Below are 12,803 nucleotides of genomic sequence, written 5' to 3' on the forward strand. Positions count from 1 at the left end.
AGCAGGCTACAATTCAACCTGAGAAACATCATTTTAATATAATTCTGTAAGTGTTTGGCGTTAGTGAACATTCTAGACAGAATGGTTTGTCTCTGAAAGATGATGGATCTAGAACCTTGAAGGAAAAAGCCTGTCATCACTGACTGAGGAATCTGGATGTGAAGATGAGGCACTGACACATAACAAAGCTTGAGAATCAGGAGGCTCATTCTCAGGTAAGAACTAGTTCACTGCATCACCTTTCAACCACCTTTCAGCCCATGACCTGAGGACCATCCCCATCTTTCAAGGCTTAACTCAAATTCCACCTCCTACAGAACAGCCTCATTAACACCCTTCCACCGGAGGGGGAGGGGGGGAACTGTCACTTCGTTAACTCCAAAAAAATGTGAAGTGTCCCTCTCTTGTGCTCTTAATCACTTTTTTTAGTTCTTCTAGACTACCTGGAATGTAGGGACCACGTTTTATTGTTCCTTATCTCCCATTCATGTGGAGCACTGAGACCTGCTCAGTCAGAGTCTGAAGAATGGAAGAAAAAAACTGAATCCATGGACTGAACCTGCCCAAGGTAATTGCCAAGATGTTAGCACAGGTGGGGTTGAAGAAGGCACCTTATTGCATGATCCTAATTAAAACTGCTTCCATTTGCAGTTCACTGATTACTTCACACAGAGTAAAATTAGAGGGAGAAGCACATGATTGAGAAACAGATACCACAATGGTCCCTTAGAGACCGATTTGACAGTGGTTATTATCTGAATAGGGAAATACTAAACATAAAACCCACTCAGATGACTGACAAACCTTAGGATTCAAGAAGTATAACAGAAAAAGTCAAACGTGGGAAAAATTTGATGCTTGGGAAATGTAGGTCAGAGCTGGAAATTGTCTCCACCACCACACCCATTTTTGCTATGAAGAGTGCCCTAGCTGACTCTGCAAAAGGCAGAGAGGGGAAGATACAATCATTGTAGCTAATCTCTTATATTCATCCTCCTAAGAGAAGACCGTCTGTATGCCTTTGCTCCTGCTGCTTCCTTAGCCTGTAGTACACATTCTTCTCTCTTCTCCTTAAGTCTTTACATGGCTGGATTCTACCATCCTTCAGGGTCCAGCTCAGAGTTCATGTCCTGAGAACCTCCCTAATTACTCTGGGTGATCTCTCCTCTAAATCATCAGGATACTCAAGATTCCTACCACATTTTACCCTTTGCCTACCCACCTTACCACTTCTCTTGGACTGTGGGTAGGAACTGTGTATGACGCATGTCTGTACTTCAGCCAGGCTTAGCACAGGTTCTGTGTGCATGCGTGTGTGTGTGTGTGTGTGTGTGTGAGAGAGAGAGAGAGAGAGAGAGAGAGAGAGAGAGAGAGAGAAAGAGAGATGAAGAAGGGGAGGAAGCCAACAAGAGGAGAAAATAACCTTAATAGAAATTGGAATATTAATTAATTAATCAATTTTAAAAGCCAGTGTAATTGGCTGTTACACTGTGGATTTAAAAAAAAAGGTGACTAAATCAATTCAAATCAAATTGTATGGAGTTAAGAATGATGAGCCTAAGAATGGTGGAAGGGAGCTAAATTTTCAATGACTAAGTCACTGATCTGATGATAGACATGGTCTAGGTATGGTAGAGTAGGCAACCAACTCTCTTGAACAAACCTTGATGCAGTTCAGCATTATATAGCTTTGCTTTTGACTTTATCAAAGCAGTTTTTAAGTAAGAACTTTCCATTTCTAATAATAGTTAATATTTATTTCACACTTATTATGTTCTAAGCACATAATGCCACATATGTATTATTTCATTTAATGTCAAAAACACTATGGAATTGTTACAGTTAATTATTCTCCCATTTAGTTGGCAAGGAAAGAAAGACATACTTGGTAACTATTAGAGCAGGGACTTAACAGTCACATCCCCACTCCTGCTTGCCTCCTCCAGAGTCCCCTCTAACCTTCCACTTTATTCTACATTTTGCTAAAAAATATAATTTGATTGGACTGCCATTTTTATGTCGAGCCTGAACTGGAACTTCTAAAAAACATAGTTTCAATGAAAAGTTTGGTAAGAAAATGTATAATTTGTAGGTAAATAGGAACACAAATTATAAAAGAGCCATCAAGACCAGAGACTTCTGGCCACCAAGTAGGGACAATTAGGAAGACAGCAACTATTAATCGTCTCCAGTGAATTAAAATAATATTAACAACTTTCATATGTTTACCTAGCAGTTTCATAATTTTCATATGATTACATAGCAGTTTGCAGAAATTTTGTTATGTTATCTTATTTTAGGCTTACAATTCTCCAATGTTGGTATTATAATTATCTCCATTTTGCAGATGAGAAAACTAACCACCAGCAAGGCTAAGAATTGCTCAAGCCAGTCTGAAACTGGTAGTAGGAATAAAACTGAGACCTGAGTCCAGATCTTTCCATTCCAAATCTTGGTCCCTTCCTCTTTATTTCAACAAGTTGTCCCGTGGTGCCTATGGCTTGCATGTAAAAATCACCTTGAATTCTGTACCAAGTGACAAGTAGTATCCAGTTTCTCACAATCTCTGCTCTCCTGACAGCATAGAATCTAATTCCTGAAATCAAGCTGTCACTCTCTGGCCCTGTGTGACAGCAGACAGACCTCCAGACTGTAATGCCTAAAGAGGGAAAAGCAAAGTGTCCAGGTTCTCAAAGGCCATATTAATCCAGTGCACCAACTGTATGCCTTAGTCTAGGTGTGTATTAAAAACTGACATTCATCTATACACCTATCTCTTCTTATAGCTCATAATATTACCAAATCAAAGGTACTTGGATATATTTGCCTTTAAGCTCATTTCCTATCATCCCCATTTACTCCCAATCCCAATAACTCATAATTCTGTATGATACAAAGTAGAAAAAATAAAAGATAGGACAGCTAGATGACCCTTTTGCTTAGAGTAGGGGAGTGACACTGACTTCTCTCTTGTATACTACCCTGTTGAGGACTCTGTCAAATCACCCAGCTTTTTAAGGAAAAAAAGCAAAGAAATGGAAGGAAAGTACACCAGTGTGAAGTGGTCACTTCAGGCAAAATCATTGACTTCTCAGTTTTCATTTTGGGGTTGTCCAATATGGAAAGAGCACAGGCTTGAGGCCTGAACTCAAATCCCAGCTCTAAGCTGTCTTACAACTGTCTGAAGCTAATTTTCTTTATTTAGAAAATGGAGGTAATACCAAATTTCATGGATGTTTGAAGGATTAAATGAAGTATACATAATGTGTCTGATCCAAGGTTTGGCCCATAGCAGGGAGGCAACAAATGGTATGGCTCTGTGCCTCATTTTTCATAGCATGTTGTTTCTGAGATCTTTCTGTAAGTAGCAACTTATTCTCCCTTTGAGGAAACCCTAAAAGTCTCTCAATTTTTCGTTTTTGGAAAAGCAGCATCTTTGCCTGTAAATGGCTTCTTCTACTTTAGTCTGTTTCCCAGCTGTCTTCAAAGCAGGTAATGATTTGTAAAATACTTAAATGTACCAGAGGAGCTACCATTTTAAATAATTGGTTTATAATGCAAATAATGCAAAGTGCTTGCCTGGCAAATCTGGACTTTTTACACCTCAGGTCTCATTGAGAAGGCTTTACCTCCTCTTTATCAAAAATATTAACCGGATCAGTCCTTGAACTCTAAAAAAATAGGTTTTACAAAAATTCAAGAGTGCATTTCAAAAGTCGAATGTATACAAAGGACCAGTGTTTGACCTGGACTGAAAAACAGAGGGAGAAACCTGGACATTTTTTATTTCCTGTGGTTTTGTACTTTCTGACCCTGGAAATGCCAGATAAACTTTTAGACTTGAATGAAGCAAGCTATCTCGTGATATGGTTTGGCAGTGTCCCCATCCAAATCTCCTCTTGAATTGTAGTTCCCATAATCCCCTCATGTCATGGGAGGGACCCAGTGGGGGATAACTTAATCATGGGGGCAGTTACACTCATGCTGTTCTCATGATAGTGAGTAAGTTATCACGAGATCTGATGGCTTTATAAGGGGCTGTCACTCTTTTGCTTGGCACTTCTCCTTGCTGCCGGCATGTGAAGAAGGATGTGTTTGCTTCCCCTTCCACCATGATTGTAAGTTTCCTGAGGCCTCCCCAGCCATGCTGAACTGTGAGTCAATTAAACCTCTTTCCTTTATAAATTACCCAGTTTTGGGTATGTCTTTATTAGCAGCGTGAGAACAGACTAACACATCTTGCTTACCTAATTCTATCCTTTTACAATAAGAACTTCATCCCTTGAAATTTAAAAGCAATATAATGGTCGCTTCAAGTTCAGGCCAATGCTGTGACCTCTCTTGTATAGTTCACTACACAAAAAAATGTAGTTCTGGCTTGCCTTAAAAAGAACCCATTTCAAAGTTCCAATGAGACATTAGAAAATGAGTAATTTTCTCCTGGAGATGGATACATTGCAATGCTAAAAGGCTGAACTCTAGCTCATGTGAAATACCTAGAGGATTATGGATAATGTAATAATAAATTTCTCAGGCTATTCTAAAATGCTGCACTGTCTTTATAGACCCATAACTTTGGTAAAATTCTTTTATTTTTACATCTATCATTTTTTTCTTTCTCTTTCCCTCTCCTGACCAGACTCATTGATGCTCTTAACATCCCGACCTCATATTCCCAATGTTTTTTAGTTGGAAAAAAGTTGACATTGGCTGGAATATAGGATTTAGTCATAAGATACATAAAGTTCTAAGTTTTGGAGAAATTCTCACAATAATTATTATCTCAGTATATGTTGTCCAAAAAAAAAAAGAGGAGGGAGGGACAACACAATGAGGTTATTAACAAAGCAAAGGCTTTGTTTATGTTTGTGTACAAAACAAGGAAATCTAGAAAACTCAGCATACTTTTTTTGGAGGGATGGGATTTGGGGCTTGCTCATTTTTGTAGTTGTTTTCTGAGGGGAAATGGAGCAGTGGATTAGCTGGTTCATTGTCTGAAACTTCTGGAGATATAGTGTGTAGTAAAAAGTTGACTAATGCCCATGGAATGCCTGCATGCCAAGCAGTCTTTATTTCAGAACTTTACACATATCACATCCTTAGTTCTCACAAGGAGATACGTATTATCATCAGCCCCGGTTAACAGAAAAAAAATGGAGGCAAAAAGAGGTTAAATAACCTGCCTGTTATGAATTGAGTTGTGTTCCCTCAAATTTCTCATGTTGAACCCCTCACCTCCAACATATTTGGAGATAAAGCCTTTAAGAAGGTAATTAATGTTGAATGAGGCCATAAGGGTACACACTAATCCAACAGGACTAATGTCCATATGAGATGAAGAGACACCAGGCGTGCAAGAGCACAGAGAAAAGACCCCATGAAGACACAGTGAGAAGACAGCCTTCTTCAAGCCAGGAAGAGAGGCCTCACCAGAAACCAACTCTGCTGGCCCTAGATCTTGGACTTTCGGCTCCCAGAACCATGAAACAATAAATTTCTGTTATTTCAGCAAAACCTGGTGTGTGGTATTTTGCTATAGAAGCCTAGCAGGCAAATACACTGCCCAAGGTCAAGAGCAGTGCTGGGAATCAAATCCAGGTACTCAGAATCTAGAGTTTATTCTTAAACCACTTCACAATGCTGCCTCTGTAGAATCTGGTCACTGGACAGAGAATAATTAGATCTCTAGTTCCAACTCTAGTTCAACTCTCATCTTACGGCTATGGGACCCTGAGAATTTTGTTTAATTTCTCTATGCCTCCATCTGTAAAACTGGAGGAAAAAATCTCTACTGGTAAGGACCAAATGAGAGAACTATATGTAAATTGTTAAATCGTAATATAAATGGCCCTGTATTATAAAGGATAATAGTCTCAAAACGATTTATCTTAACATTGAGTCATTTCTCAGAGGCCAGCTCACAGAATCTCAGAGATTTGTGGTGAGATGTCTAATGAAGACCAGGTTGAAATGGGACCGAGTTGGGGAGTGGGTAGGAAAGCAGGATTCAGAAGTGGGAATGTGTACCTGAAAGAAACATAATGCTATATTCTCTTTCTCAACTGTGACATTCCACTTCAGTATCCTTGAGATAAAATTCTGGTAGAAACGGTGAGACTATTTATTATAGATTCAACTTAATTCAACGTATTAAATTAAATTAAATAACTAAGCCCTGCTGTGGCTATGTGCTAGGTGCCAGGGGGAATGAAATGTATACTACAATCACTGTCTTCAAAAAGCTTATAATCGGGCCGGGCGCGGTGGCTCACGCCTGTAATCCCAGCACTTTGGGAGGCCGAGGCGGGCGGATCACGAGGTCAAGAGATCGAGACGATCCTGGCTAACACGGTGAAACCCCGTCTCTACTAAAAATACAAAAAATTAGCCGGGCGTGGTGGCGGGCGCCTATAGTCCCAGCTACTCGGGAGGCTGAGGCCGGAGAATGGCGTGAACCTGGGAGGCGGAGCTTGCAGTGAGCCGAGATTGCGACACTGCACTCCAGCCTGGGTGACAAAGCGAGACTCCGTCTCAAAAAAAAAAAAAAAACAACAAAAAAACAAAAAACAAAAAACAAAAAGCTTATAATCTAGACTGTCCAGGAAAAAAAAAAAAGCTGAGAAGTACCAGGAATAGAAAGCTTATAATTTTAAAGGATCAAAAGCTACAAAAAGGAATCCAGCACAGTGAGAAAAAAAAGATTCGGGACTTAGAGAAAGTCTTCGGTTTAAGTTCTTTGCCCCCATATTCCCTCCACCTGCATCACTCTCCATGTGCCTGCCCCCAGCAGCCACCATCACCTTTTAACTCTTATCCTTTGGTGCTCAGAAAGCCTTCCCTGACTGCTTTGACTTGGACAAATCTCTATTATGTAATCCTACATTAACCATGAACCTTTCCTAAGGAGTACTTTTAAGAGGTGGATTTTTACATTTATTTGTGTAGTGATCTGATTAACTCCATGAGGTCAAGAACCCTGGTTTTATTAATCACACACACTTACACACTTGCCCATGAGCCAGCACTGTTGGCTGGCATACAATGTGTGCTCCTCAAATGTATAAAAAAGAGAGAGACATAAGAAAGGAAAGTCTGGCTTTGATATTTACTGGGTTGTAAAGTCACTTGGTCTCTTTGTATCCTCATCTGTAAAATGGAGATGATAATGCCCATTTTCCAGGGTTGTTATGAGAATTAAATAATCAATGACATACTGCTTTATAAACTGTAAAGTGAATAGTATTCTAATACAAGGTAAAAAGCACTACAGCGGTCACAAATGAAAACACAGAGCTAATGCAGGACAGGCAATTAACTCCCTCCCTTCTGAACTGGCGCAAAGAATGAATCAACAAAGACTTCACAGGGAAGGTGATATGTGGCTGAGGAAAGAGGAGAATTTAATAAGTAGAGACAACACCTACTTTCTACATTTACTTGAGAAAGAGAAAGCATGTGTGTGTGTTGACTCCTCACTAGAAAATCACTCTGTAAGGACAAGGATTTCCATCTGTTTTGCTCATAGTTATATTCCCAGTGCCTAGGCCAATGTCTGGTACATGGTCGGTGTGTGGTAAATACTAACTCACTGAAAACATAAGTGAATGAATGCATGCATGAATGGAGGGGAGAAGGAATTATCAGAAGAAACTTTACGGGTAAAAGCAGGCACAAAACAGTGTCTTGTTCCAGTAGAAAGTGGTCCTGGTGTGGGAAACATGGACTATGAGAGACCAAGTTGCAGAGGAGGAGCGGGGAGGAGAGGAGGTAAGCGACCCCGTGAACACAGATGCTGCCGCCTGACGAGAATACTGGTACACTGGCAGACTTTAAGATGACATTTGCGTGGCTGATTGGCAGAGTTTCTAAGTTTTTGAACTAACGCTCCTAGCCCTGACATCTTTAATTGAAACTGAAGCGAAAATGCTCCCCATTAAAACATCAAACGGAAGTGCCTTGAGTCAGGCCGCATTGCTAATCATCACAAAGTTCTCCTCTGCACACCACGGGTCTTTGACAACATGTAACCTACAATGACAATGAGGGGGAAAATGTGTTTGTAATTACAATAAAGATGGAAGCTATGAAAATCAGGAGCATCTGAATTCAAAACAATGCATATAAATCATGTCATTTGCATAGAAACGTGGCATTGCTACTGATATTGGTTAAAAATCAGAAGCAGATGAATAATGAACAGAATGCTGCTTTTAAAATTATAAAATAAAAACCTAATTACTCTTATCTTTTGGAAAAATCTCTCAGAGTCCTTAATAAGAGAAGAAGAACTGAAAATAAACTGTGTACTGTAGACTTTCAGTCAGTACATCACAGTCTTTTTTTTTTAATGTCAAGAAATGACTGCCTAATCAGTATCTGTGATAATGATCTGTAATCTTACCAGCGTGAGATTGATGATAAATAGCAAGTACTGATCTTTTAATAACATGAAGAACAGATATACAACACATTTTCAGGTAGGAGTCATCCAGACCTCCTTAATGGAAAATCATCACAGTCCAGCTATTGTAATATAATTCAAATAAAATCTTTTTAAGATGTCATTTTAATGCAAATAACCTAGCAGCAAACTTTTAAACTATTGGTGCCCAAAGCTTATTTTTATCTAACTCTCAGATAGTAAGAATGTTTGAAATAATTGAGTTCTTGTCTAATTACCTAAAGACTAATTTAGAACCTCATTTATTTGGAGTCTCTGGCATAGCAGATCCATTTAAAATGACACACAAGAGCAGGCAATTAAAAATTAAAGTTGAAATCAAGAGGAAAAAGGCAAGATTGAAGCTGGCTTAGACTGCTCTGATTAGCTGTGGAGGGGCAGTGAAATTTGACAAGGGCTTGACAGACTGTCAAGGATGCAAAGAAAGAGGCAGGATGACGGAACGAAGCTCCCAGGGGCACCAAAGCTTTTTTGAGTCTTTCCAGTATATGCCCACTTGCAAAGCCGGCTACACGCAACTAGGAGAGATCACCCGACTGAGTATGGATGAGAGCTGGAGACTCCCAGTCACAGAAAACCTTCCCTCATGTCCATTGTCCCAGAGGGGAATGCCAGGCTCGTGGGTAATTAGGAAAAGGCACGTCATCCAGATAAGCAAGACCATTAGACATGGGTGCACCTTGTGCATAGCAAGCTCTTTTGTATAGAACACTTCTGGAATGGCTTGAGCAATGACACACACACACACACAATCAAAGTGGTGTTTGATAATGCATTTTACAGTTTGCAAATGCCTTTTACATAGACAATAGCCCTTCATTCTCACACTAGCCCCATTTTACAAGTGGTGAAATTGAGGTCCTAAAAAGTTAGGTAACAAACCTAAAGTACTAGGACAAGAAATCAAAATGTTTGACTCCTTCATTCTCACACTGCCCCATTTTACAAGTGGTGAAATTGAGGTCCTAAAAAGTTAGGTAACAAACCTAAAGTACTAGGACAAGAAATCAAAACGTTTGACTCCAAATCCCAAAACACATCCTCTCCTCATTTAGTGACACTCTTTTTTAATTCACTCTTAGTGGATTTTTTTTCTCCTTTCTCTCTCTTCATTTTCCTCTTACCTATTTTCCTCCCTTCCTTTTCCATTTCCTTGCCGATTTCCTCTTATTCTTGTCTGTGCCATAACTCTGCCAGCAACTCAGAGAGCACGGCTCAGCTGAGCAGACCATCTGAGATCTGAAGAGCTTGCTGATGGACCCTGCAAGGCAGAGCGCGGTTCTGTTTCTACTGTAGCAAAAGCGTTACCCTCTGAGAACTAGTTGAGGGCATACAGATGGACTTGTAGAGTACAGTTAAATTACGTTCATGCCAGAAAATAGTTCGCGTGGAGGGGTTGATCTATAAAAGGGCCCAAAGATGGAGTCTTCCATAGATACTCATGCCCCTGCTCTGAGCCCCAGAAAGCAAATTTTATCCCTGTCCTAGAAAGGCACTCAGGCTATGTATGGGAGGGCCACTCATAGCACTTTACTAAATCTGGATTCTTCTCTTTCAGATTATAAATATATACTGCCTGAGCCATACATCAAATGTCTAGGTCTCTATTTCTCTCCCAAGGACCAAGTGAACAAGTGAGCTCACAAATGGAAGTGAAAACTAGTTACAGCAGTTTTTCTCTAAATATGACCCCTTACCAGAATCATTAGCATCACTTGAGAACCTGTTAAAATGCAAATTATTGGGTCTCAATCCAAATCTAATGAACTAGAATCTTTGGGACTGGGACCCAGCAAGCTGTTCCGATAGCCTCTCTAGATTATTCTGATGCCAATTGAAGTGTGTGAACCCTGGTCTAAGTACAGTTCAATGGAAAAGCCCTTGACTAGGAGCCAGGACTCATGGGACTTAGTCCTGGTGAGGCCCCTCACTCACACGTGAGCTAGGGGAAATTGTGTCACCTCCCTAGCCCCATTTCCTCACCCATCAAATGAAGAAGTCTTATGTGGGGTGCCGGGCACTTTTCTTTTGTGCACATCCTGTGAGTCTTCAAGAAGGATGACACGAGGCATCAACGAAGCACAGCTCCAGCTCAACATCACCAATATCACTTGCTCTTATTCCACAATAACCTCTTGCTTCCTTAAAGTCTTAAAGCTTATTCTCCAAGAGTCTCTAGTAAAATTATAGTTGAACTTGTGAGAAGATGCCTCAGCTATTACCTGTATCATGGCTCACATATCAGCTAAGCTAGAACATAGAACAAGTATTTCTTGAAGGGACCAAGATCCAGAAATGAAAGGTGAGGCTGGCCCCAGTGGAGCAAGTCAACAAAGACCAACTTCCTCCAGTTCTCAGTTTCATTGGAGTTTAGCCTCACCTCTGTTAGATTTCTTTTTGGCCAGTTATAAGGCTGATTGCTATCCTTCTCTCTTACTGCATTAAATAGAATATGTATCTAGAGAGATTGTAATATATAAAAGGAAGCTAAACTCCCAACAGAGTTTGATTTATCAAGAATTTGGTTGTCATTCGGGGCCATGGGCTGATGCATTCTTATAAACACTCAGTAAAAGTCAACTAGAAGAGAGTCCTCTAGGAGACTGTCCTTTCACTCTCTTTAATAGAAACATCCACTTCAGCCTGTCAGCCACCACATAGTAACAGAATTGCTACCACATGCAGGAACTGGGGGTGCAGCAATTAACACGTTAGAAATGCTCACTTCCTTTGAGAAGCTGACAGTCCCGCAGGGATGATGCACATTGTCCGAGTGCCATGAGTGCTGCAAGGAATTGGTATGGAAGGAAATACAGGGAAACTCACCCAAATCCAGAGGCTTTTATTAACAGAGAGAGGCAATGGCCTCAAGGGCAAGATGGCTGCACTTTTTACCCTAGTGTATCTGCAGAATAGGACATGCTCTCATCAATCAGCTGGGACAGACAGCATCCTCCTCAGAGGGATGCTCCCCACCCCTTCCCTTCTTTTCCTCAGGAGTCACTCCAGTGCAGGGAGGGGGATATGTCAGGAATCGAGAGGAACGGTCAGTGTGAACTTAGTAACCTATAGCCTGACTTGACTACTTCACATTTCCTGTTATTTTTAGCTATTAACATGGTTGTTCCCTGCTCTAGCATTCACGAAACTCACAACTTTAAAAGAAATATCTTGTGAAATAGCTCTTCTTAATCAAACCTCACCATCTACAATTTTTAATTTAACTTGTATTTTAAGATCGGGGAACAGGTGCAGGTTTGTTATACGAGTAAACTTGCTTCATGGGGGTTTGTTGTATAGATTATTTTGTTACCCATGTATTAAGCTTAGTACCCATTAATTGTTTTTCCTGATCCTCTCCCTCTTCCCAGCCTCCATCTTCTGACAGACCCCCGTATGCGTTGTTCCCTTCTATGTGTCCATGTGTTATCATTTAGCTCCCACTTATAAGTGACAACATGCGGTATTTGATTTTCTGTTCCTGCATTAGTTTGCTAAGGAAAATGGCTTCAGCTCCATCCATGTCCTGAAAAGGACACGATTTCATTCTTTATTATGGCTGCAGAGTATTCCGTGGTGTACATGTACCACATTTTATTCATCCAGTCTATCACTGATGGGCATTTAGGTTTGTTCCATGTCTTTGCTATTGACCATACACAAATTAGTGAAATCCTGCTAGATGCAAGGCTGTGATGAAACCTAAGGAACCAAAGACTGGAGCCTCCACCCGCTATCTGTCTTGTGCACATCTCCCCCCAGCCATCCCGTAACACATTGTCCAGAAACAAAAGGGGGGCACCAGCCACATAACCAGGTACACACTTACTGTTGTCCTCAGCAACACAGTGTCTGCTTCTTGCAAGGAACATGGGACACAATGTGCCCATACGTGCCATGCTGGTCTCCAGTAAAACACCAAGGGGAGGATTCCAAATGAGAAGATGGATCCGGCAAGGCAGAGACTTTTCCGGCAGCCTTGAGTCCGATAGCCAAATATCTCCTGGGACAGAATCAAAATGATCCCAAATATTGGTTAAGCACAATAAACAATAAATGAACAAATACTGATTTTAGTGATGGAAATGGGGGCAGAGTGAAGGAGTTGAGGAAGGTGAGGAGAGGGCAGGGTGAGGGATGGAGAGAGTGGAGAGGAAATCTTGACAAAGAAGTGTAAGACACGATCCCAGGAAGCAAGGAAGTCACGGTCTAACTAGGAAATCAGTTTCTATCATTTGAGCACCTCGCTACCCTGTGCCAAGCACCGTGCTAGGTGTTTAGATGTGTTGTCTTGATCAGTTTCTATCATCTGAGCACCTCGCTACCCTGTGCCAAGCACTGT

The 12,803-nt window shown here is 40.7% G+C and overlaps 1 protein-coding gene across 1 annotated transcript in view; it reads right to left on the reverse strand.

Moving 5' to 3' along the window:
• The window catches only part of ATP13A4 (ATPase 13A4), a 154,956-nt gene that overhangs the window by 102,390 nt on the left and 39,763 nt on the right, over positions 1-12,803 (reverse strand). The window contains exon 2 of the mRNA XM_004038221.5: positions 12,291-12,464. Coding sequence (XP_004038269.3) covers positions 12,291-12,464 — 174 coding nt within the window. The remainder of the gene's footprint in view (positions 1-12,290; positions 12,465-12,803) is intronic.

This window comes from Gorilla gorilla, chromosome 2 (assembly GCF_029281585.2).
Source record: "Gorilla gorilla gorilla isolate KB3781 chromosome 2, NHGRI_mGorGor1-v2.1_pri, whole genome shotgun sequence".
Classification (NCBI taxonomy): Eukaryota; Metazoa; Chordata; class Mammalia; order Primates; family Hominidae; genus Gorilla; species Gorilla gorilla.